At 43.8% G+C, this 21,531-nt stretch overlaps 1 protein-coding gene across 7 annotated transcripts in view; it reads left to right on the top strand.

Annotated features, from left to right (window-relative positions):
• Positions 1-16,549, top strand: part of LOC143835383 (putative ferric-chelate reductase 1) — a 34,578-nt gene extending 18,029 nt beyond the window's left edge. For 5 of the 7 annotated variants that reach the window (XM_077332900.1, XM_077332905.1, XM_077332901.1 and 2 more), the window contains 11 exons: positions 386-571; positions 2,159-2,257; positions 2,733-2,874; positions 3,548-3,661; positions 5,055-5,164; positions 6,136-6,222; positions 6,997-7,094; positions 10,395-10,453; positions 12,463-12,597; positions 12,704-12,729; positions 13,798-16,549. In XM_077332900.1, coding sequence (XP_077189015.1) covers positions 386-571; positions 2,159-2,257; positions 2,733-2,874; positions 3,548-3,661; positions 5,055-5,164; positions 6,136-6,222; positions 6,997-7,094; positions 10,395-10,453; positions 12,463-12,597; positions 12,704-12,729; positions 13,798-13,887 — 1,146 coding nt within the window. In that variant the 3' untranslated portion in view covers positions 13,888-16,549. The remainder of the gene's footprint in view (positions 1-385; positions 572-2,158; positions 2,258-2,732; positions 2,875-3,547; positions 3,662-5,054; positions 5,165-6,135; positions 6,223-6,996; positions 7,095-10,394; positions 10,454-12,462; positions 12,598-12,703; positions 12,730-13,797) is intronic. The other 2 variants (XM_077332903.1, XM_077332904.1) reach the window with 2 other exon arrangements.
• Positions 16,550-21,531: the final 4,982 nt, after the last annotated feature.

Here is a 21,531-nt window from a genome sequence, read left to right as displayed (position 1 = left end):
CCCCCCAAAAAAATATAAACTGAAATATACTCTCAGTGACAAACCTAGATTTACATCCCAGTAATATTTGGAATGGCTCTTAGAAATATATCCTAGTTTGATAGAATTTTAGATACCTTTAGGGCTAACTTGCTCATTGCAGCCACAAATGCATCTAATGCCATTAGAAGGGCCAGACAGAATGAGGGCATTAGCGCATTTTAGTATATGTGTGTTTACTGAATTTCAAGTTCATATTCCTTTGAAGTTTGACTTGTAAAGTGCATTTATGATGTACTTAAGCCATATAATATAATATCAAGTAAAGGGCAGGATTAAGTTAAAAAATAAAAGATTATGGAGTTAGGTTCATGGTTGACATTTGGGCAACTATTTTTCATTGCAGGTGTCCTCAGAAGAAGTGTGTGGTGCAGAGAAGTTCTGTTTCAGCACCCCTTCAGGATGCAATCCACATGACCCAGACTGTTATTTTATGTCATCAGAGGCATTGAAGAGTGGAGGTTTCAAATTTGAAATGAGTGGACTTTCAGATGGATATGTAGCCATTGGCTTTTCTGATGACACTGTTATGGTGAGATAAATGTCAGAAAGTAAAAATAGGAGCAGGTTGATGCTTATTTTAAATATCGCTCAAACATGAGAGGAAAATCTAAAACTGTCCCATCAGAAGGGCCAGCCAGACAAACATGGCAGTTATAACTGACTAGCAAGGAAGCCCATTGCAACCAAGAATGCAATGGGCACTAGGACTCAGGGGACACCGGCAGGCGCAGACCTCTCTCTCGCACGCGCAGCAGGAGCCATAGGTAATCAGGGCTCCTGTAGCAGGGAAGCAAGGGTCATTTGCAGTTTGTCTCTGTCTGTCTGTCTCTCCCTCGCCGCAGGAGCCATAGCAGGTAATCAGGGGTAGTTTGTGGTTTGGCAGGGCACTCTGTGTCTCTGTGTCTCCCTCAGGCATTTGAGATCAAAGTGGCTAGCCTCCAGGGAAGGAGGGCGGGAGCTGGAGAGGGAGGGCCAATCAGGGTTCAGCCAGCAAAGCGGGCTGCACCCTGATTGGCCCTATTCCATCTTGGACAGCCAGGACACTCTCCACCCCCAGGGCTATTTCACAAATATTAAGAGGAACAATAGATAAGGATATATGGGCAGTAATGGAGAAACTCAAAACATAATCTTAATTGGTTTGGTGGCCCTGATCAGGGTAGAAAATTATAATATCGTTTTAATAGAATGTTACCCAAAATTTACATTAGTTGGTTCTAATTTAATAGCAAACTGTGATTTGACCTCATGTGAATGAACTAGGGATACCAGCCTCCAGATACCAGCCTTTCCCCTGGAGAAAATGGCCCGCTAAGTGAATGCCTTCTTCTAGCCCGCTAAGTGAATGCCTGGTGTGCCTCGGGAGACATATACCTTCCTTGGCCCACCCCTGGTCATCCTGCACAGCAAGCCCCTTGAGTCACTTAGCCGGGTTGGCTCTGCTAAGACTGAGGCCTCATTTCTGAGGCTGCTTAGCTTTTGGGATTCCATTGCCTTACTCAGACTCCCCATCCCCAAAACAGACTCCATCCCCTTGCTGTCCCCACCAGCTGTGACAAAGAAGTAACCACACAAGACAAAATCCATAGTGGTTAAAGTGTTGAACCAACCGGCAATGGCTAAACTGTTTCATCTGGTCTAGGAAATATGGAAGCTCACTGGGTGACTGTTGGCCGGTCACTTTCTCTCAGCCTAACTTACCTCATAACAGTTGTGGTTGTGAGGAAAAAATGGAGGAGGAAAGAGCAATGCTATAAGCCTCTTCAAGAAAAGTGGGCTATACTATGTAAACAAATATTATCTTGTGTGATTCTGCAGATCCCTATTTGCAATGTTTCTGGTCTTTCAGTGTTGTCTGCTTAGGCTCCTCTAGGCTTCTGTGCATTATCCCTTTTTGCTATCATATCTGCAATCTCACCTGAAATGAAAGGCTTGAAGAGCGAACAGTTTCATATTTGTTAGCAAATCTACAAGTGTCATGAACAAGACTGATCCATTTCCCTTGTGGTAGTACTAGGGTAATAAACAAATGTAAATTCAGCTTATGCTCAGTAATAACTTCTGTAGGATGAACCTATTATGCTTCCTTTATTTATGTATCTAAATCTTTTCCTAGGGGAACGATGACATCTATATTTGTGGTAGAAATGCTTCAGGTCACATTGACGTTCAACATGCCTTCTCAACTGGATATACTATAAGTATTAGACCTCTGGTACTAAGCTACTATGCTTTTGTTTTAAAAAAAAAACAATGTACTGAATGTAGAAGGATGTGGTCACAGCTGTCCTGCTCTGTGTTGCCTGCAGTGTTTCAAGAGTGAGATATCACTCTTCCCCAGAACCGTTCCTTTTCTTGTTGAATTTTCTTCATACATGAGTTTGGTCCTTGAGTGAGTACAAGAATAGGAACTGACCTCTAACCTGGATTGTGGGGATTGATTTGTTTCAGTGAAGAGCTGACAGGAATCTAATAGTATATATACTTTTTGAAATTACTCATGTGGATTTTCAAATGTTCAGTATAAATATTTTCACAGTAATCATCCCCTTCACACACACACACTCATAAGGGTTCTTCAGTTACTCCTTGTTCTAAAGAAAAGGCAGAGATATTTCAAGAGCTGCAAAATAATTTAAATTAATAACCATGGCCAAATATATTAATAATAGGGGTTTTTTCTCCCCCAGGGGAAGGTGGACATTCTGGAAACCTCTTCCAACAACGGAATCATCAGATGTTATTTCATTTCAAGAAATGCCATATCAACTCAGTCAAGAGCCAGTGGCAACTTGTATTATGTGTTTTTGGCTTATGGGCCATCCTCAGCTGGTGAGTTCCATGTCAAAGCGGGAAGGGAAGCAGTTCAGTCACTTGAAATGTAAGAACAGGCAAAAAGCTTCAATTGTGGCAGATATTTTAGAGTAGTCCAGAGACTTTTATTGCTGCAGTGTGAACATGCTAAGCATTAACAAATAATGCCACTCATTAACACCTATGATAGCACATACAGCTCTTTAGGTTCTGTACTGATTCATAGCATTATTATTTTTCCAGTATATGAATGAACGTATGAAATAAAGCTGAAATGTTCCTAGTTTGTTTAGAATACAGTTAGAGTGTGGCCAGGGTCAAAGATAGACAAGATTCCTTTACGTTTAATAATTTTTTAGAAGAGGGAATTACAGCTGGTGTTGTTTACCTCATATTGTTAGTTGTACCTGCTGAAATAACCTCTTCAATTCAACAATTAAAGCTTCAGGGTCCCTTCCTTCTAGATACACGGTGCCATCTTAAGCAGATTTACACTATGTCTATCAAAGTCAGTGGGTCTAGAAAGGTGTAACTCAGTTTAGGATGTCCTTTTTGGGTAGCTTCCCCCCCCCAACATATTGTATAATTAAAATTAAATAAATAGATAAATAAATAATCTGAGGCAGAACATCTCACATAGAGAAGGCACTATGATTGCTAATTATTGTCCCTTTCTTTTAAATATTTGAAGGGCACATACTGAAGCATCGCAGAATACCCTTCATTACTAAACAGAGGGTGAACATTTCAAGTGCTGCAACCCAAAGTGGTTCCTGGTCTACACCCTTGATTATTAAGGCTCATGGTAAGTAATTGTCCAAGAGCAGATTCACAATGTTGTGTCTTTCTAATCTGGTTTTTGTATTACCATTTGAAGTTAAGCCTAATAAAACTTGGTTTTGTAAATAGTTTTCACGTGTTCAAGGGGGACAAATATAATGGGGAAATGATTGGTCTGTACCTTCCCTCTATAGCAGTGGTCCCCAACCTTTTTATCACCGGGGACCACTCAACGCCGGGGACCACTCACTGGGGACCACTCAACGCCTTTTACTGAGGCCCGGTGGGGGGGGTAGTTTTCTCCTCTGCTCTCAACCACTGCCCTAACGCTCTCTGATCGCTATGGTAATGTTTAAACATCCCTTCAAAATAAGATACAGACACGCCACAACAATGAACATAAGGAACATTTTATTTTCATGGAAATTTTAACTCATGACAATGACAAATCAATGGGAACCCTGAGCTTGTTTCTCTGCAACGAGATAGTCCCATCTAGGAGTGATGGGAGACAATGACACCCGAAGTGTGTTGTAAAGGGCCGGGGGGGGGAGAAGGCGTCCTTCGGGGCCCACCTCCAATTAGTCGAAGGGCCACATGTGGTCCGCGGCCCACAGGTTGGGGATCGCTACTCTATAGGGACAGCTCTTGATAAATTGCACCAGTCTTTCACCACAGTCCAACCCTATACAGAGTTAAAGTTATTCTGTTTAGGATTCCACTGTTTGGGATATGGTTTAGGGTTATGCTGTTACTTACCTTGCAGTTTCTGAAGACTTTGATGGTCTTCATTTTGATTCCTGGTAGTCTCTTTATTTTGTAATGGGCTGTGCTTGGACACTGGGATAGCTCCCTATTATTGCTTTTTCTTGCAAAATGCACTCTAACTCTAGGGTTTCACTTGGTTTAGGATTACAATATAAAAGCTACTTTAAATATTACCCTTTTTTGCTGGCGTTCTGTACCTTGCTTTATACTACCTGAAGGAGTTTCAAAGTGGCTTACAATCACTTTCCTTTCCCCACAACAGATGCCCTGTGAGGTAGGTGGGGCTGAGAGAGCTCTGTGACTAACCCAAGATCACCCAGCTGGCTGGGTGTGGAAAAGGCTCTACAGATTAGAGGCTGCTGCTGTTAAACGCTACACCAAGATGGCTCTTTATTAACTCGAGCTCAGATGCATGTCAGATTACTTAGAAAATTATACATCTTCCAGAGCTGATCTGGGAATTCCCTCTCCCCCCGCTCCCCGGCTCGAAAAAGGTTGGGGACCACTGGGTTAGATGACTGATGTGTTCACCCATGCAGTTGAAGAAGTAACATCCTAAATTATAATTCACTGGTGGAAAATTGTTGGAATCACTGTAATGTTTTACTAAATGAAAATTTGTCTCTCATTTCTGCTGGTTGTTTTTTAAGGGGCTCTTATGTTGGTTGCTTGGATGACCACAGGCAGCATAGGAATGGTGTTTGCTAGGTACTTGAAGTTCATAAAGAAGCCTCTTCTGGGAAAAGATACTTGGTTTCAGGTGTGTATCTAAATTAGTTTGATCTGTGATTGGACAGAGAGGGCTGTGATTCTAGTAGGTCTAGAGCAGGGGTCCCCAACCCCCGGTCCACGGCCCGGTACCGGGCCGCAAAGGCCATAGTACCAGGCCGCCAGCAGCCGAGCCTGCCTCCCCCCTGCAGCGAGAGGGGGGGAAAGAGGCCGGCGCGGCAGCCGGCGCGGCAGCCGGCGCGGCAGCCGGCGCGGCAGCCGGCGCGGCAGCCGGCGCGGCAGCCGGCGCGGCAGCCGGCGCGGCAGCCGGCGCGGCAGCCGGCGCGGCAGCCGGCGCGGCAGCCGGCGCGGCAGCCGGCGCGGCAGCCGGCGCGGCAGCCGGCGCGGCAGCCGGCGCGGCAGCCGGCGCGGCAGCCGGCGCGGCAGCCGGCGCGGCAGCGACGCTAACGCACATGCGCGGAACTGCCGCGCAAGCATGTTTGTGCCCCTGGTGGCCAAAACGTGCATGCGCAGCAACTCTGCGCATGCGTGTTAGCGCCACCTGGTGGCCAAAACGCGCATGCACGGCAGTTCCGCGCGCGCGTTTTTGAGCAACTGCAGCAGCCGGGCCGCTGGCTCTCCCCCACCCCCGGAGGCAGTCCCCGACCAGATGAAGGTTGGGGACTGCTGGTCTAGAGAACAAGATACTACTAGATAAGAAAGACCTTACAGGATCAATTTCTGTTGCAGAAAAGTATATCTGAGCTTTTGAACACCCCAAATCATTAAAATAGTTGGTTGAATTTTTAAATAATCTCTTGAACAACCTAAAAGGTTTTATCTCAGTTCTCAACCAAAGTTGTTTGAGGCAGGTAACAACGTTTACTTAAATAACAAGAATTCATACAAGAATATGTATTTTTAAAGTATCCATTCTGTATGAAACGACATACCAATTAAACAGAAGCAATTCTTTGTGTTTTATTATTGACTTTTAATTTAAGACTTTTATTTCCTTTATAGATTCATGTTTGGATGATGTTGCTAACGGTAGCTGCAACAATAACTGCTTTCATATTGGCCTTTGTAGCAAGAAAAGGATGGAGTAGTGTAAGTTGTGTAAATTAAGAAAAATGTGGCATCTAAGGCCTTGAGCAACACCTAATTCTGGAAAATTAGGATCTCGTTCAGTACTTTTTAAATGTATAGAATATTTAAAATATGCTTGGTTCTTTTTGTTTGTAAAAATATGAATATTTGTCACTTTGTTGAGGTAGTCAGGTTTTCATATATAGTAGAAAATGCAGCGTAAAGAATTAAGATTATTTTAGTTTTGAAAACTATGCCCCACCTCCCTTTAGATGCCTCTGTCATCTGAGGCATCATTATACCCTGCCAGCCACCCAGGCATTTACTGTATTTATTATATGTTTCATCCTACTGTGGCACGGGCTAAGTACAGGACTCGCTGAGCCAAATGGCGATTAATTTGGGAGGAGGGGACCTGTTTCGATTTATTTATCCTGCCGCTGTTTTATGGGTTGTAGTTTGTATGGATTGTAGTTTGTATGGGTTTTATTTAAAGGTTTATTGTTTTATTGTTTTAATGGGAAACTTTTTGGTTTTAATCTGTAATCCTTTGCAAGACAGCCTGGCTAAGAGAGATGAGAAATAAATTGAAAAAATAAGTAAAATGAATAAAAATGGACATACATGCCATATCCTTTAATCTCAGCAAAAATTAGTGATTTTTGTAGCATTAATTTCTTTACAATTAAAAAAACCATGGTTGTAACGCTTAAGGAATTTCTCAGTTTTAGTGAGGCAATTTGACAGGTACTAACAAGGCAGATATTTCAATTATATATTTTTCCTTCCTCATAGGGTGCAGAAGCTCATGCCATCATTGGATGCATTGTTATGATTTTGTCTTTCTTTCAGCCACTGATAGCTTTTTTCCGCCCTTCTCTTCAAAATAACAGGTTTGTATATATCATAAGAATTCTTTAATCTATTCTTTAATAAGAATATGTGCATGTGTTCACTGTTCTTGCTGCAGAAGTGTGTTTAACCTCCCAACAGCTTTGAACTCAGGTCAGATAACTCATATAAGGAACTGGCCTTTGTAATATGGGAGCAGAAACAGTTAGGCCTGACTGCTGCCATGACATGGCATGACATCTATGTGGCACACTGATATTTGTGTAGCACTGGTTGTTGTGCTACGGTGGTCATTCACCTCCTGAATTCCCTTGTCCACACAAGAAATTCCAGTTGCAAACATCTGGTGTAGAAGAAGTAGACCTTGCTTTTTTTGCCCCAGCTCCTTATCTCTCAAATATTTCCATGGCAAAATATAGCTGGGATTTCTCTCATTTGTGTTTTAATCTGTTTCCATCAGCTATACTTGAGGGTAGGTTTCAAAAGCAACCTGTGGAGCAACGTTTATGCCCTGGCAACACCGATCAAATTGAGCCAATGGCACACATGTTGTTATTTTGCCTTCTATATTATAGTATTAGGAATAGTTTAATGTTACCCTTGTTATCACATTACACCAACTTAATACCCATAGCCATTTATAACAGTGGTAAAATATTTAAAATATTGCTAAGGGATAAAGACCCAAATATTTCTCAAACGGTAGTCAAATTCTTGTACATCTCTATCAGAATAAAGAGTTGTGAAATTATCTTATCATATTTGATTTTAACTGTTATTGTCTTCTAAACTCAATTGTCCAATACTTTGTATGGTCCTACTGATATTTTTATATGGGTCAAATAACCAAAGCCTTGCTTTTCACTACCCAAAGGAGTCTCAAAGCAGCTTACAATTGTCTTCCCTTCTTCTCCCCACAACAGACATCCTGTGCAGTAGGTGGGGCCGAGAGAGCTCTGACAGAATTGCTCTGCAAGAATAAATCTAATAGGACTGTGACTAGCCCAAGGTTACCCAGCTGGCTGCATCTGGAGGAGTAGGAAATCAAGCCCAGTTCTCCAGATTAGAGGCCACTATACCTCTATTAACCACTATACCTCTATTCACAGCTGCACCAAATTAGCACATCAATAGAGGAATATCCAGAAATATGTGGACACAGACTTTGTGACCCTCAGCTTCCCATGCGTTTGTTTCCATTCTGCTGGCTGTGCTGGAACTCCAACTTCCCACAGAATCAATGGAGTTGAAACATCCCAGTGGTGCTGATGTAGCACTGAAGTGCCATATTGGCTTAGCGCTATAGTGCTTCATTTAGATTTTTTTTTTAAGTCGGTGAAAGATCACATGGCAAAAATGAGTGGGAGGAAAAGTGGCCCTGTAGGAAGCACTATGGACATTTTAAATAGCACAGCAGTTCAGATGCACAACAAAGGGTTAGAAAATGGAAGACAGCCATTTCCCTCAAAAGCAGCTCAACCACGCTTTGGTAAGCTGATGCAAGTGGGCTTGAGCAGGTAAATAAATTCTGCTAGCAGTCTGTCTGAAATGGTAGGAAAAAAACATTAGCGACCAGTTACTAAAAGAGAAGACGAAGGCAGTTTGAAAATGGTCAGGCTGTGTTTTGTTTATATTGGTTTTCTACTGGAAACACACGACTAGCCAAAAGGAGGCGCTGTTGCGCTTGAAACTCACTGAAATCATCAAGATAAATAAACTGGCTTAGGTACTTAACACAATTAAGCTGGAGATGGTAGGATCAAGTCTCCACATTCAAACATTTGTGATGGCAGAATCTGATTACACTTTCTTATATAATTATTACAGATGAAACTGGGTGTGGGATTGTGATTATCAAGATGTGTGCACTGTTATGAGTTTCTCCAGTTTTTCTAGCATAAATTGCATTAATCAGATGAAGATAGGGAATTCTACACGATTGCAAGGGGTCGATTGGAAGAGAAAACTCAGAGAGCAAGAATTTACCTTGGCCTATTTCCAGAGCCAATGTTTTTGAGCTGTATGAAATAATAGCCAAAATACATTTTTGAATATGTGCAAAGAACAGCCCCCCATATCACTGTGTAACCACAAGTAGTCGACACACATCTAGCATTAAGCTAAGATTATAGAGCAGACAGCATGGATGTTAGGTAGGACTGAGCATCAGTACACCTGGATTTATACTAAAATGAAATCCTGATTCTGTAGCTATCTCTAAAGATACAATGTGCATGAGTAATGATAGGGATAACATCCTTGGGTTATTTGTGGTGGCCATCTGAATTTATCTGTAAATAAAGATGGAAGAATATTATTGGGGGCATATATGTATCTATATAAGCTGGAGTTCTGGTAAAGTTGTGAGTATTTTACTGTACTATTTATACTGTCCTTGAAATGAAATACAATGGTAGTCCCCAGTACAGCCAAGGAGGCAGATTATTTCCTGGAGGCTACTAGCTTTTTAAGGGAAAAAATGGAAGGGGGGGCAATGAAGTTGTTTGAGGCTATGTTCTCACAGCTGACTGACTAACCAAATGTGGAGATTGTCTTGGGCAAGTGAGTTGTAGCCCTGTGCCTTCATCTTAGGCACAAGAACAGACTTTGTCTCTGGGCATAGCAGGCTTTCCGAGTGGTAGTACAGGAAGGACATCCTCCCCTTTCTTGACACCAAACAGCAAAACAGAGCTGATCTGGCCCCATTTGCAGCCATTTTGTGATGGCCCCACACAGGCATTCCATGACTGGCTCTTTCCTAACAGTTGCCATTCTGTGATGGTACTACTACCCTTTTTTTAATTCCAAAATTACCCACAGACTCTTCAACATTTGGAAACTGCTGGAATATAATAAGAAAAAGTTCTGTGTGGCTTCTCCAGAAAGCTGTCAAAAGCCACCCTGCAAGATCAGGACCACATTCCTGGGAAAAGCTGCCCATTTTATTGCTGTATCTAAAAACATTTCAACTTCAGCCTCAGGCATTCTTTTCATCTAATGGGTTTTCCTGATCAAGAACTAATAAATAATACGCATTGCAATCCAGTAATTTCTGAAAATGCCACAACTTGTGAGGCCCAACATTTCAGGGCTTGTGGAAAATAAACATTCACCCTTGGGATGGGAAGTAAACATATTGCAGCTGCTGTGTCATTTTTTATCAGTGACAGTTCTGGGTATGCTGCTTAAGAAGAAATTCTGGATTTATTACTGAGAGCTTTGCCACCCATTTTCAGTCTATTCCATGGCAGTAGCCATGATACCTTATCCCTACCACTGCCCAATGTTTACACCTTAAAGAACAAAGATATTTAACACAGTGTTTTGCATTGCATCAACAGGAGGTTCGTTTTTAATTGGTTTCACATGCTGAATGCATTAGTCATCAAAGTATTGGCAGGTAAGTGGAAGTTTCTTTCTTAGAACTACAAATGCTCCCATTGAATAAGATCGTTTAGAAATCTGCATGGCTTTGATGGGATACACCTTATTTTAAAAAATCCAATGACTACAATGGAATGTGAACACCTTGATCCTGGCAGTAGCTTGGTAGAGGCAAGGAACTAACATACATAAGGACAATTTGATTGGATTTTTTTCTAATGTACATATAAGAATAAAAAGAAAATTTCTGTCTCTTGAGTCTTGTAGAAAAACCAAAGTACATGTAGTCATTTCTGTTGAATGTATGTAGACGTTGTACAGCCATGGATAGAGCTTCTTCTTTGCAAGGAAATTTTAGATATTATGAAACATCAGGATTAGAATCATAGAATCATAGAGTTGGAAGGGGCCATACAGGCCATCTAGTCCAACCCCCTGCTCAACGCAGGATCAGACCTAAGCATCCTAAAGCATCCAAGAAAAGTGTGTATCCAACCTTTGCTTGAAGACTGCCAGTGAGGGGGAGCTCACCACCTCCTTAGGCAGCCTATTCCACTGCTGAACTACTCTGACTGTGAAAATTATTTTCCTGATATCTAGCCTATATCGTTGTACTTGTAGTTTAAACCCATTACTGCGTGTCCTTTCCTCTGCAGCCAATGGGAACAGCATCCTGCCCTCCTCCAAATTACAACCTTTTAAATACTTAACGACGGCTATCATGTCCCCTCTCAACCTCCTTTTCTCCAGGCTGAACATTCCCAAGTCCCGCAACCTATCTTCATAGGGCTTGATCCCTTGTCTTACTGAGAATTGTTCCCAGGTATGTCTCCTAGATCTGTCCTTGGGACTATCTAGTAGGTGGGCTCCAGAGTTCCCAGTGCATGGTATTCTGATTTGGACTGGAACTCTGGAAGAAGGTACTTCATCTTCAATCTCATGGAGAGTAGGGTGAGCTTCAAGAAGTAGGCATTCTGTAGGGAGAGTTCATCTCTGAAAAACCTCTGTCCCTAGTTGCTGCCTGTCACTTCTTGGCTCAAGTCAAGATGCTGGTATTAACCTGTATGGCCTGAAACTAACATACCTTCAATGCCACCTTCTTCCATAGAAATCTACCCTCTCACTCTGGTCATCCTCGGAGGTCCTGCCTCAGTCGCCCCAGTCATCTGAGGCTAGACGAATTGTGATCTGAAACTTCTGGAAACACCTTGAGAGTTAATTAAGATAGTGGTCCCCAACCCCCAGTCCGGGGACCGGTACTGGTCCGTAGATCAGTCGGTACTGGGCTGTGGCTCCTCCTCATCCTCCTCCCTGGCTGCTGCCTCAGGGGCTAACCTGACACTTTGCTGCCGACTCACCTTTGGTGTTCTCCAGCGGCCACCATGGTTGGGGCTCCCCCTCGGCGTGGCACTGCACAGCTGATGCTGGCAGCACCCCCCAGCGGGTGGCGGGAAGTCAGTGCCGCCGGTGGGAAAGCAAGTGGAGCTGGGGCTCAGGCAAAAGACTACCCTCCCCCTTGTCAAGCGTTGACCAGTCCCCAGTGATAAAAAGGTTGGGGACCACTGAATTAAGACATAGATTCTGTGAATGATTACATTGAGTCTTGCTTAGTCTTGCTGAATTGCAGCTTTAACTGTGAAGCCAGTGCAAAATTGTAGCTTTGACTATTGTGAATCGGGTTGCTCCGATCCATTTTACATATCTGGCAGAATAACATAGAAAAACTTTTCTGGACTATATTCCTGTGGGCTGCAGTGGAAGAAGGCACATCAAGAGCACTTGTGCACAAATAAAAAGCCTGCTGGGACAAATGCTAGGGAGTTTTATTTTAGCTGGAGGAGTATTCAGCTACACATTCCTCCATAGACAAGCTGAAGGAGTACAGTCCTCAAAAAGCTTTACCACTGATTCTACTGAACATATTAATTGCCCTTCGAATCTGGAACAGGAAACTGAAAAGTGCTGTAAAAGATCTGTTGCCTGAATGTAACTTGCTTGCCATGGTTTTTCTCTTTTTCACCTTAGATGCTGACCTATTTCTGGGACTGAAAATGCTCAGCTCTCCTAACCACTGGATGCTTAAAACCATGGGTGGCTTTGTGGGCTGGGAGGCATTAATAGCTATTACACTGGATGTAAATCTCTGGCTGAAAAAGAGAGGTACAGACTGATTCTGCTGCACACATTCCAGTGCTTGCTGTCTGTATTTAATAAAGCAACAGGGCAAAGCAGAATTTAATAACATTCCTGTCTTTTATACTTTTAGATATTTATGACGATTCACAAGCAAAGGTAATGTGTTTTATAGCTGTCTAGAACTGTGATGTTGTTGTAGAAGCTGATTTTTTAAGGAATGTGTTTTGCTTTCCAATATGTAGCTGCTGTGTTTAAAATGTTTTCATACAGTACTGTTTTTCCTGCTGAAAAATGCTTTTAACTCTCGCAGGGGGAAAATAAGATATCTGGCATGGGAGGTAAAAGTTACACATCCCTTTGCCATTTTCTCCTTTGACAGCCACATCTCTCAAACTAACAAACTAACTAAAACCTCTTTTGAGCAAGTCCCCTGTTCTAAGTCAACAGTACAGGACGGTCAGGAAAACAAGGAGTTCTAAGGGAACTAGGGACATGGTAGTGCATGTAATGATGTCCCAGTGTCTGTTTTAAAAAAGCAAAGCCTCTTTGTGAGGGTGGAATGTACAGCAAAGAATGGAGCAGGAGGGGTTATTTCAGCAATTGCCATTTCTCTGCTCCTCTCCAGTGGATTGAGATGCATGTTTGCCTTGAAAGAGAAAAAGCAGCTAATGGGTATATATGGGAGCAAAGAAACAAAGAAAGCAGGTGGAGAAAGAGTTACAAACTCCTTTCATTCCCTGGCTAGTTGTTAGTTTTCAATTCTCCCAACTAGAAGAAATGCTGATTTTCTTCAAGGTATTAGTGCTGTTCAGGGGCCGTCTTAGGCACAGAGTATCCCAAGCAGCTGCCCTAAGCCCTTGGCTGGTGGGGGAGTCACTGACCCCCCCCTCCAGGGGAATAAGAAGAACTGGCAGCTATATTAAGTGGTACAGGAGGACTTAACAGGCATATCGAGATTTGGAATATATATATATATAACTAATATATAACTATATATAACTATAACTATAACTATAACTATAACTATATATATATATATATATATATATATATATATATATATATATATATATATATATATATATATATATATATATATATATATATATATATATATATATATATATATATATATATATATATAACTAATATATATATATATATTAGTTTTCATTTCAAGTTAATATTTGTTAATATAAGTTAATATTTGTTTTTTCCTTTTAGGTGAAAAGTGAAATTTTACTATTGCTGATATATCTGTGTGGCAGTCTGGCATTTGTAATAACCCTCCTTGTCGGTATTGGAAAAAGTTAACATGGCGGAAGAATGAAAATTGTTGCTACTCACAAATTGAGATGATAGAAAAATTCTGATTTCCTCAGCAATTTCTAGCAGTGACCCCCTTACTGAAAGCAGTGGTTAAGAGTACTACATAATTTTGTCTGACAATGATTTTATCATTTAAATTTTTTTATTTATGGAGTTCGAATATATAAAAGTATAAAAACTTTTATATATATATGCAACTATTTTCTGCTGAATCATGCAGAGAGTTGAAATACAGGGATGGGGGAAGGGAGTTACTAGTATTGAACTGGATATCTTTAGACCACAGTTACATACAGAAAAAAAAACATATAGCATATAGAAAAGGGATAACACATCTTGGCTCATAGACACATCCAGTCAGTGCCTGGATTCAAGTCATTGGGTGCCAAGGTTTTCAGTGTATAAATCCAGAAACTTTCTCTTCTCCTAAGTTTGTGAAGCAGATGACCTTCTATGGCTTTTACTTTTTCAATCACCCAGTGGGCCAAGGACATCCAGTGGGGCATGATGGGGTTTGGCATCCTCCCGTTTCTAATGCAGCTGAGGTGTTCTGATATGCGAATCTTGAACGACAGTCCTTTCATACAGACAATATCTTTTCTGTTACAATTCACAACCTCATTGATGTAAAAGGTTTTATCTGTTGTTGAGTTCTGAAACATTTGGCTCTTGTCAGAATGCTTGCGTGCAGCACAACCGCCACAAGAAAACAAACATTTTGGCATGCCTTTGCCATCTACAGTGGAATTATCTGTGAAAGATTCCTTGATCCTAATTCTGACCAGCATGTCTTTAAGATTTTTTGAACACTTCTGTGCGAACAAAGAAGTGTTACTACATCTGGGGACATTAGATGTTTTTGGATGATGTTTTTAACTTGATTGTAAGTTGTGTTGTAGGTCAATGTAACTATCATCCTTCCTTTGTTCTGATTCTTTTGCTTGGGGATTAGAAGGTATGATCTTTCTGTATTCCTTGCCTTATAGAAGGCATTTTAAGGATCCTTTTGGAATAGCCACTCTCAGATAGTTGGTGCACGGTTATCCTTGCCTGTTTATAAAAATCAGCATCCTGACTGCAATTTATCCTTAACCTAAGTAGTTGCAAGAAAGGAAGGTTCTTTTTTAGATGGTATGGATGAAAGCGATCCCCAGAAAGGAAGTTGCCATGCTCATGCAGTTTGTTGCCTGCCTACTATTATCCTGGGCCTCTCCGGTATCCCTTTCCCATTATCAGTACTCTTCTTTCTCTCTCGGTCACCTGAGACAGCCAGCAACCTAAGCTGGCTCCTTACAATCATCCACCTTCACTTGCACTGGCTGCCTACTACCCACCACCTTTGTTGCTGTTTGAAAATAATGTTAAGGCATACAACCAGTTTGGGACATCTTGTCCTTGGCATGTACAAAGAAGAATTAGTGATTAGGGAAGGGAATCAGAAGGGTACAAGCAATTGCTTCCCCTCCCCAGGAAAAATATATTTGATGAGGCCAGATTGCCGGCAAGCCCTGTTTGAAAATGGAATGGATCCTGATCTGATCTGGAAGGGCAGTTCATATGTCCTTATCTAATCTGGAGAGCCAGTTGATTCCCTACTCCACATGCAGCCAACTGGAAGACCTTAGGTTTGTCACAGTTATCTTAGGGCTGTTCTCACAGAGCAGTTCTATTAGAGCTTTGTCAGTCCCACCTACATCACTGGGGCCCATTCTACACCAGGACCAATGTTGCCAATTGGTTCCTGAAAGCGGAAACACTATTTTTAATAGTGCTATCTCGAGTTACGCATACCTTCCTTTGTAGTGGAATCCAGTAGCGTTTCAATCGTTTCCCACAGGTTTCCGGTCTTGCCAAAAATCTCTAGAAAGGAAGCAATTTTTTCTGTGCTTTGTCCCGCCCCTGGCCGTCAATCAAACGAACAGCCAATGGGCGGCTGTTATCATGCTCCCAAAAAGCCCCTTTCCCTTTAAGAACAGGTTTAAAAAAAAAAGAAAAACACACGTTGAATTGAATATGCCTTGATTACTTGATTCCTCCTAACGTAGATACCCATCTAGCTGGCAGATGGCATGTGAGTTGGCGATTCATCGTTACCACACTCCTCCGAATGAAAAAAAAATCAGCCGAAAATAAAGGGAACTTGAAAACGGGACTGTGTTGTGCTTGGTGGCTTATGGGAGCTTTAAAGCAGCTCTGTGGAGGGACTGTAGCCGGAGAAGCCTCGCTGGGTGAATGAAGCCTCGCCGATTCGTTGCTTTCTGCTCGCTCCGAGAAAAAAAATGGCGATCGCTGGAAGTTCAGAGGAGAGAGCCAGGGGGAGGGACTTGGCTGGAACTGCAACAATGGGAACACACAGGTCTTTTTCGCTAGTCTTGCAGATTGTTTGCAAGAGTATAGCGCTTTTCGGAGGGTGAATCCACTTTTCTGGATTTTCCTTTAAGTGCTACAACGAATCGCTTTTTGCGGATCGGTTTCAGGAGTGTGGCAGATTGTGTGCGATGTCATGCATAACTGCTAATTAGTAGCGTTTACAATTTGGAAGCCTTTTGCAACATTGAAGTCACGCGGAATGGCCCTGGGAATTTGTAAGACGCTTTGGGGCACTTTTGGGTTTTGAAAAGCAGAGTATAAAACCAGCTCTTTTTCATAATCTGTACACCGCCCGTGGCGCCGCGGGCGCCACGGACTAAATAATTCGTTAAGGGGCCTTGAGGTGGGCTTTGTCTGTGATGAGGAAGGGTCCGGATTGGACCCTTCCTCACGACAGACAATCGGAGGGACCAATCGGCAGGCGCAAAGCGCCTGCCGATTGGTCCCTCCGATTCCCAGCCCCAGCAACTGCGAGCCGCGCGCAGCGCGGCTCGCAGTTGCTCCCGGCCTGACGCGGCGAGAGGCGCAAAGCGCCTCTCACCGCGTCAGGCCGGACCCCAAGGGAGCCGCCGACGCAAACACAAGACTCCAGCCGCCGAGAAGCTGGAGAGAAAAAAAAAACACCCCCAGAGGAGCCTTTCGCAGCTCCAAGCCGGCGCCCACGAGAGCCAGCAGACAAAAACAAACTCCTGTAGGAGCCCTTCGCAGCTCCAAGCCGGCGCCCAGGAGAGCCAGCAGAAAAAAAAAACCCCGTAGGAGCCTTTCGCAGCTCCAAGCCGGCGCCCACGAGAGCCAGCAGACAAAAACAAACTCCTGTAGGAGCCCTTCGCAGCTCCAAGCCAGCACGCCCACGAGAGCCAGCAAAAAAAAAACTCCTGTAGGAGCCTTTCGCAGCTCCAAGCCGGCGCCCAGGAGAGCCAGCAGAAAAAAAAACTCCTGTAGGAGCCCTTCGCAGCTCCAAGCCAGCACGCCCACGAGAGCCAGCAAAAAAAAAAACTCCTGAAGGAGCCTTTCGCAGCTCCAAGCCGGCGCCCAGGAGAGCCAGCAGAAAAAAAAACTCCTGTAGGAGCCCTTCGCAGCTCCAAGCCAGCACGCCCACGAGAGCCAGCAAAAAAAAAAACTCCTGAAGGAGCCTTTCGCAGCTCCAAGCCGGCGCCCAGGAGAGCCAGCAGAAAAAAAAACTCCTGTAGGAGCCCTTCGCAGCTCCAAGCCAGCACGCCCACGAGAGCCAGCAAAAAAAAAAAATCCTGAAGGAGCCTTTCGCAGCTCCAAGCCGGCGCCCACGAGAGCCAGCAGAAAAAAAAACTCCTGTAAGAGCCCTTCGCAGCTCTAAGCCGGCGCCCAAGAGAGCCAGCAGAAAAACATTAACCCTGTAGGAGCCTTTTGCAGCTCCAAGCCGGCGCCCAGGAGAGCCAGCAGAAAAAAAAAACTCCTGTAGGAGCCCTTCGCAGCTCCAAGCCAGCACGCCCACGAGAGCCAGCAGAAAAACATTAACCCTGTGGGAGCTTTTCGCAGCTCCAAGACGGCACGCCCACGAGAGCCGGCAGAAAAAAAAACTCCTGTAAGAGCCCTTCGCAGCTCCAAGCCGCCGCCCAGGAGATCCAGCAGAAAAAAAAACTCCTGTAGGAGCCTTTCGCAACTCCAAGCCGCCGCCCAGGAGATCCAGCAGAAAAAAAAACTCCTGTAAGAGCCCTTCGCAGCTCCAAGCCGCCGCCCAGGAGATCCAGCAGAAAAAAAAACTCCTGTAGGAGCCTTTCGCAACTCCAAGCCGGCACGCCCAAGAGAGCCAGCAGAAAAACATTAACCCTGTAGGAGCCTTTCCCAGCTCCAAGCCGGCGCCCTGGGAGCCCCGGCAGCCGCCCACAGCGCAGCTGCTGGGTGCTCCCTGCCCTCATGGCCCCAGAACACAATGGAGCCGCCGGGAAAGCCGCAGAAGAACAAAAAAATGCAGAGGAGACGCCGCCCGCCTCCTCTTTCAGGTAGCCTGCCGCTCACTCTGGTCCCCACCTGCTAGCGCCCATTGTCTTCTTCAAACAATGGGCTTTTTTTACTAGTCTTTCATAAAACTGCTATTGGTGGTATAATGAAATTCTTAGATTTTTTAAATGTCAATTTAATGTTCATAGTTTATTTGATTAAATATAATATTTTAAAGTATTGTTTAATAATGAAGTCTCTAATATGCAATGTTCATTTGTGAGTGAATGCTGTTTACAAATCTGTACCATCTTGGCAGTGGAAAGATTTTACTGTCACAAACATTTCAAAATGAGTTTGAACTATTAAATTGCTAGAATCTGTTTGCCCTGGTCCATTATTTCTTTTGTTTGTTAGGGAATAATTCAGTTTGATATGCTTTCTTGTGACATGTTAGGGACAAACCTGTTCTGTTATCAGTGGTGGAAGAGCTTGTTGCTTCAGAGGAAGGCTTCTTACAATGGAGAAAAGCACCACAGTTAGAAAGAAGAGCAGGGTTTCTGTACCCCGCCTTTTACTACCTGAAGAACTCCCAAAGTGGCTTGCAATCACCTACCCTTCCTTTCCCCACAATAGTTGCCCTGTGAGGTCAGTGAGGCTGAGAGAACTCTGAGAGAAATTGTGACTGACCCAAGGTCACCTAGCTGGCTGTAAGTGGAAGAGTGGAGAATCACACTTGGCTCTTCAGATTAGAGCACACCACTGTTAACCACTACACCAAGCTGACTCTAGCAGAAGAGAAAAGAATTATTCACATTGGGAAGAAAGGTGAGGTATAAATGAAGAAAGTAAACACAGTACCCAGACAATCTTTAATCGCTCCTGTGGAGCGGATAAAATAAAACAGGCTTTGCGCCTGCCGATTGGGCCCTCCAATTGTCAGTCCGGCAGCAAGGGACCAATTGCAAGCTGCACAGAGCGCGGGTCGCGATTGGTCCCTTGCCACCAGACTGACGAATCGGGAGGCACAAAGCGCCTACCAATCCGCCCGCTCCAACGTCGGCCGCATTCAGCCGACCACCGCCATTTGCTGACTCGCCACCGAGACGAGCAGCGGCCCCCGGAGGTGACAGGCCACGGCGGCGCGAAGAAGCAGCGGCAACAGGCTGTGGTAACAGGTGGCGGCCGCCGCCCACCAGTATGGGCGGCAGCAGCGGGGAACTGCTGGCCCCCACTCTCTACCGAGGCCGCCTCCACCACTGGGACAAGCAGCAACACACACTTCGGCCCCACCGTGAGCCGACCGCTGGCATTTGCTGCCTTGCTGCCAAGACGAGCAGCGGCCCGCGGTGGCGGCAACTGGCGGCGGCAACCAATGGAGGCAAGAGGCGGCAGCGGCAGCGGCAGCAAGGAGGAACCGCCAGCCCCCAACCTCTCTCCCGATCCCGCCTCCACTGCTGGAACAGGCCGCCATACACGCTTTGGCCACACTACGAGCTGCCCGCCGACATTTGCTCCCTCTCTGCAAGGAACACAGGTAGGCAGCAGCGCGGCCACACAAGCGGCCGCAGCAGCGGCAGCGGGGAAGCCTCCCAGGCTCACACAGGGGTGGCTGCGGCTCCGGCGGAGGGGGGGCGAGGAAGGCTGACAGGTGCCCCAGGAAGGGTATGACGGCCGCTAGCGCCCGCTGTATTTAAAGTACAGCGGGCTTAATTACTAGTGACTGATAATTATAGTGTTCTTCTTTGTAAATTGAATGATGTCTTTGGGATTCCATTCCATTCCATTTGGGATTCCTCGAGTGACACTCGGAGGGCCCAATCAGGAGCCGCTTTGCAGCTCCTGTTTGGGCCCTCCGAGTTTTTATCCCGGACAGGGCCCGCCCTAACTCCTCCCCACTTGCCCTTACTCCTTTATTCCTCCCGCTCCTCTGGAGCGGGGGGGGGGGAGGTTTAAAGATAAGGACTGGAAGGGAAGCAGACTGAAGATGCCAGCCTCTCCCCCTTCGTCCCACAGGAACATAGATTAGTGAAAGAGAAAGGTTCCAGCAATTTTCATATCAGCCTTATGGAAATGAATCCCAGCAACTCCTGTAAGCATACAATTTACAGCCTGTCTTTAAGCCAGATACGTTGTTTTTATCTAAGCTATTGTGGAAGTGGGGAGGTAGAAAAGACCTGGGTTATGTGATACCCACTTTACTTAGTGACATCAGTAAATTCAAATGTATGTGCAATGCAGCTCCAAGCCACCTATGAAACCTGCATAACTTTAAAAATTATAATCTAATACATTGTGACAATTAATAAATGCTTGACAGTAAATAAATACTTAAAATGTTTAAAACTCACAACATATCAGGGTTAGTATACATAAAGCATGACAGATTGCAAGTAACATGATTTTGGTATAATGTGCATGTTATGGCACAATATTTGGCTATCTGTTTGGAAACCTCAATGTTTCCTCTAAAAAGGAGGCTCGAGTAACATTGGTATCAAGTTAATGTATCAAGATAGAGATGATAAATGCTAAACGTTGGCTAATAGCTGTAATAATTACTGTTTTGGTCATGGATATAAGGCAAAATATGAAGGGGGTCTCTGTTTTCTCAGTAGAAGAACAAAAGTGATAGGCAAATCAGGAATGCTTCCTTCTTCCTACTTATTATGACACAATGATATCTTTTCCATCAGAGTCTTCTGCTCTGTTTTGCTGCTCAGTAGATGTGAGAAAACAGAAGAAATGCTGAGGGACTTTTGATTTCTGGAATACAGGCAGTCAAGACTATGGAATGGATGAAAATTGCAGCATCTGAATAATTAACTTGGATGTTCCCAGCCTTGTTGAGTGGGCACATTAAGAGTTTGAGAGTGATAGAAAGACTGATCAGCTGATCTTCTGCAATTTTAACTGGAAACCTATCACAAATTTCCAATTGTATCAAATATAGCGGGGAATTAGTATTGACCTATGTTAAGAGCTTTCAACGATTGCGTTTTAAGGAAGGTTTCTATTTCATATTACTCCACTCCTACAAAGTAAAGAAAATAAATCTTACTAATCTGATAGATCAATCAGCTAGGGTGGAGTATATTTTGCCTTGCTATCTTTATAACCATGTGAATGATGGCTGGTGCCAAATGCCTTTTTTTTTTTTTACCACCCTGTATTTGCTTGATGAGCCGATTTGTTAAGCACAGCTGGAGAATATGATCAAAGATGTTTATATACAAGCAAGTAACTTCAGCAATATAACAAATATTTAAAATAGTTGAGAAGTATTCAGAAAAATTCTTGAGCATCTTCAAACCACCCAATTTGCTGTCATGCTAATTCAAG

The sequence above is a fragment of the Paroedura picta genome, chromosome 4, assembly GCF_049243985.1.
Source record: "Paroedura picta isolate Pp20150507F chromosome 4, Ppicta_v3.0, whole genome shotgun sequence".
In the NCBI taxonomy this organism is placed as follows: Eukaryota; Metazoa; Chordata; class Lepidosauria; order Squamata; family Gekkonidae; genus Paroedura; species Paroedura picta.
This window is presented reverse-complemented; position numbering and strand designations above follow the sequence as displayed.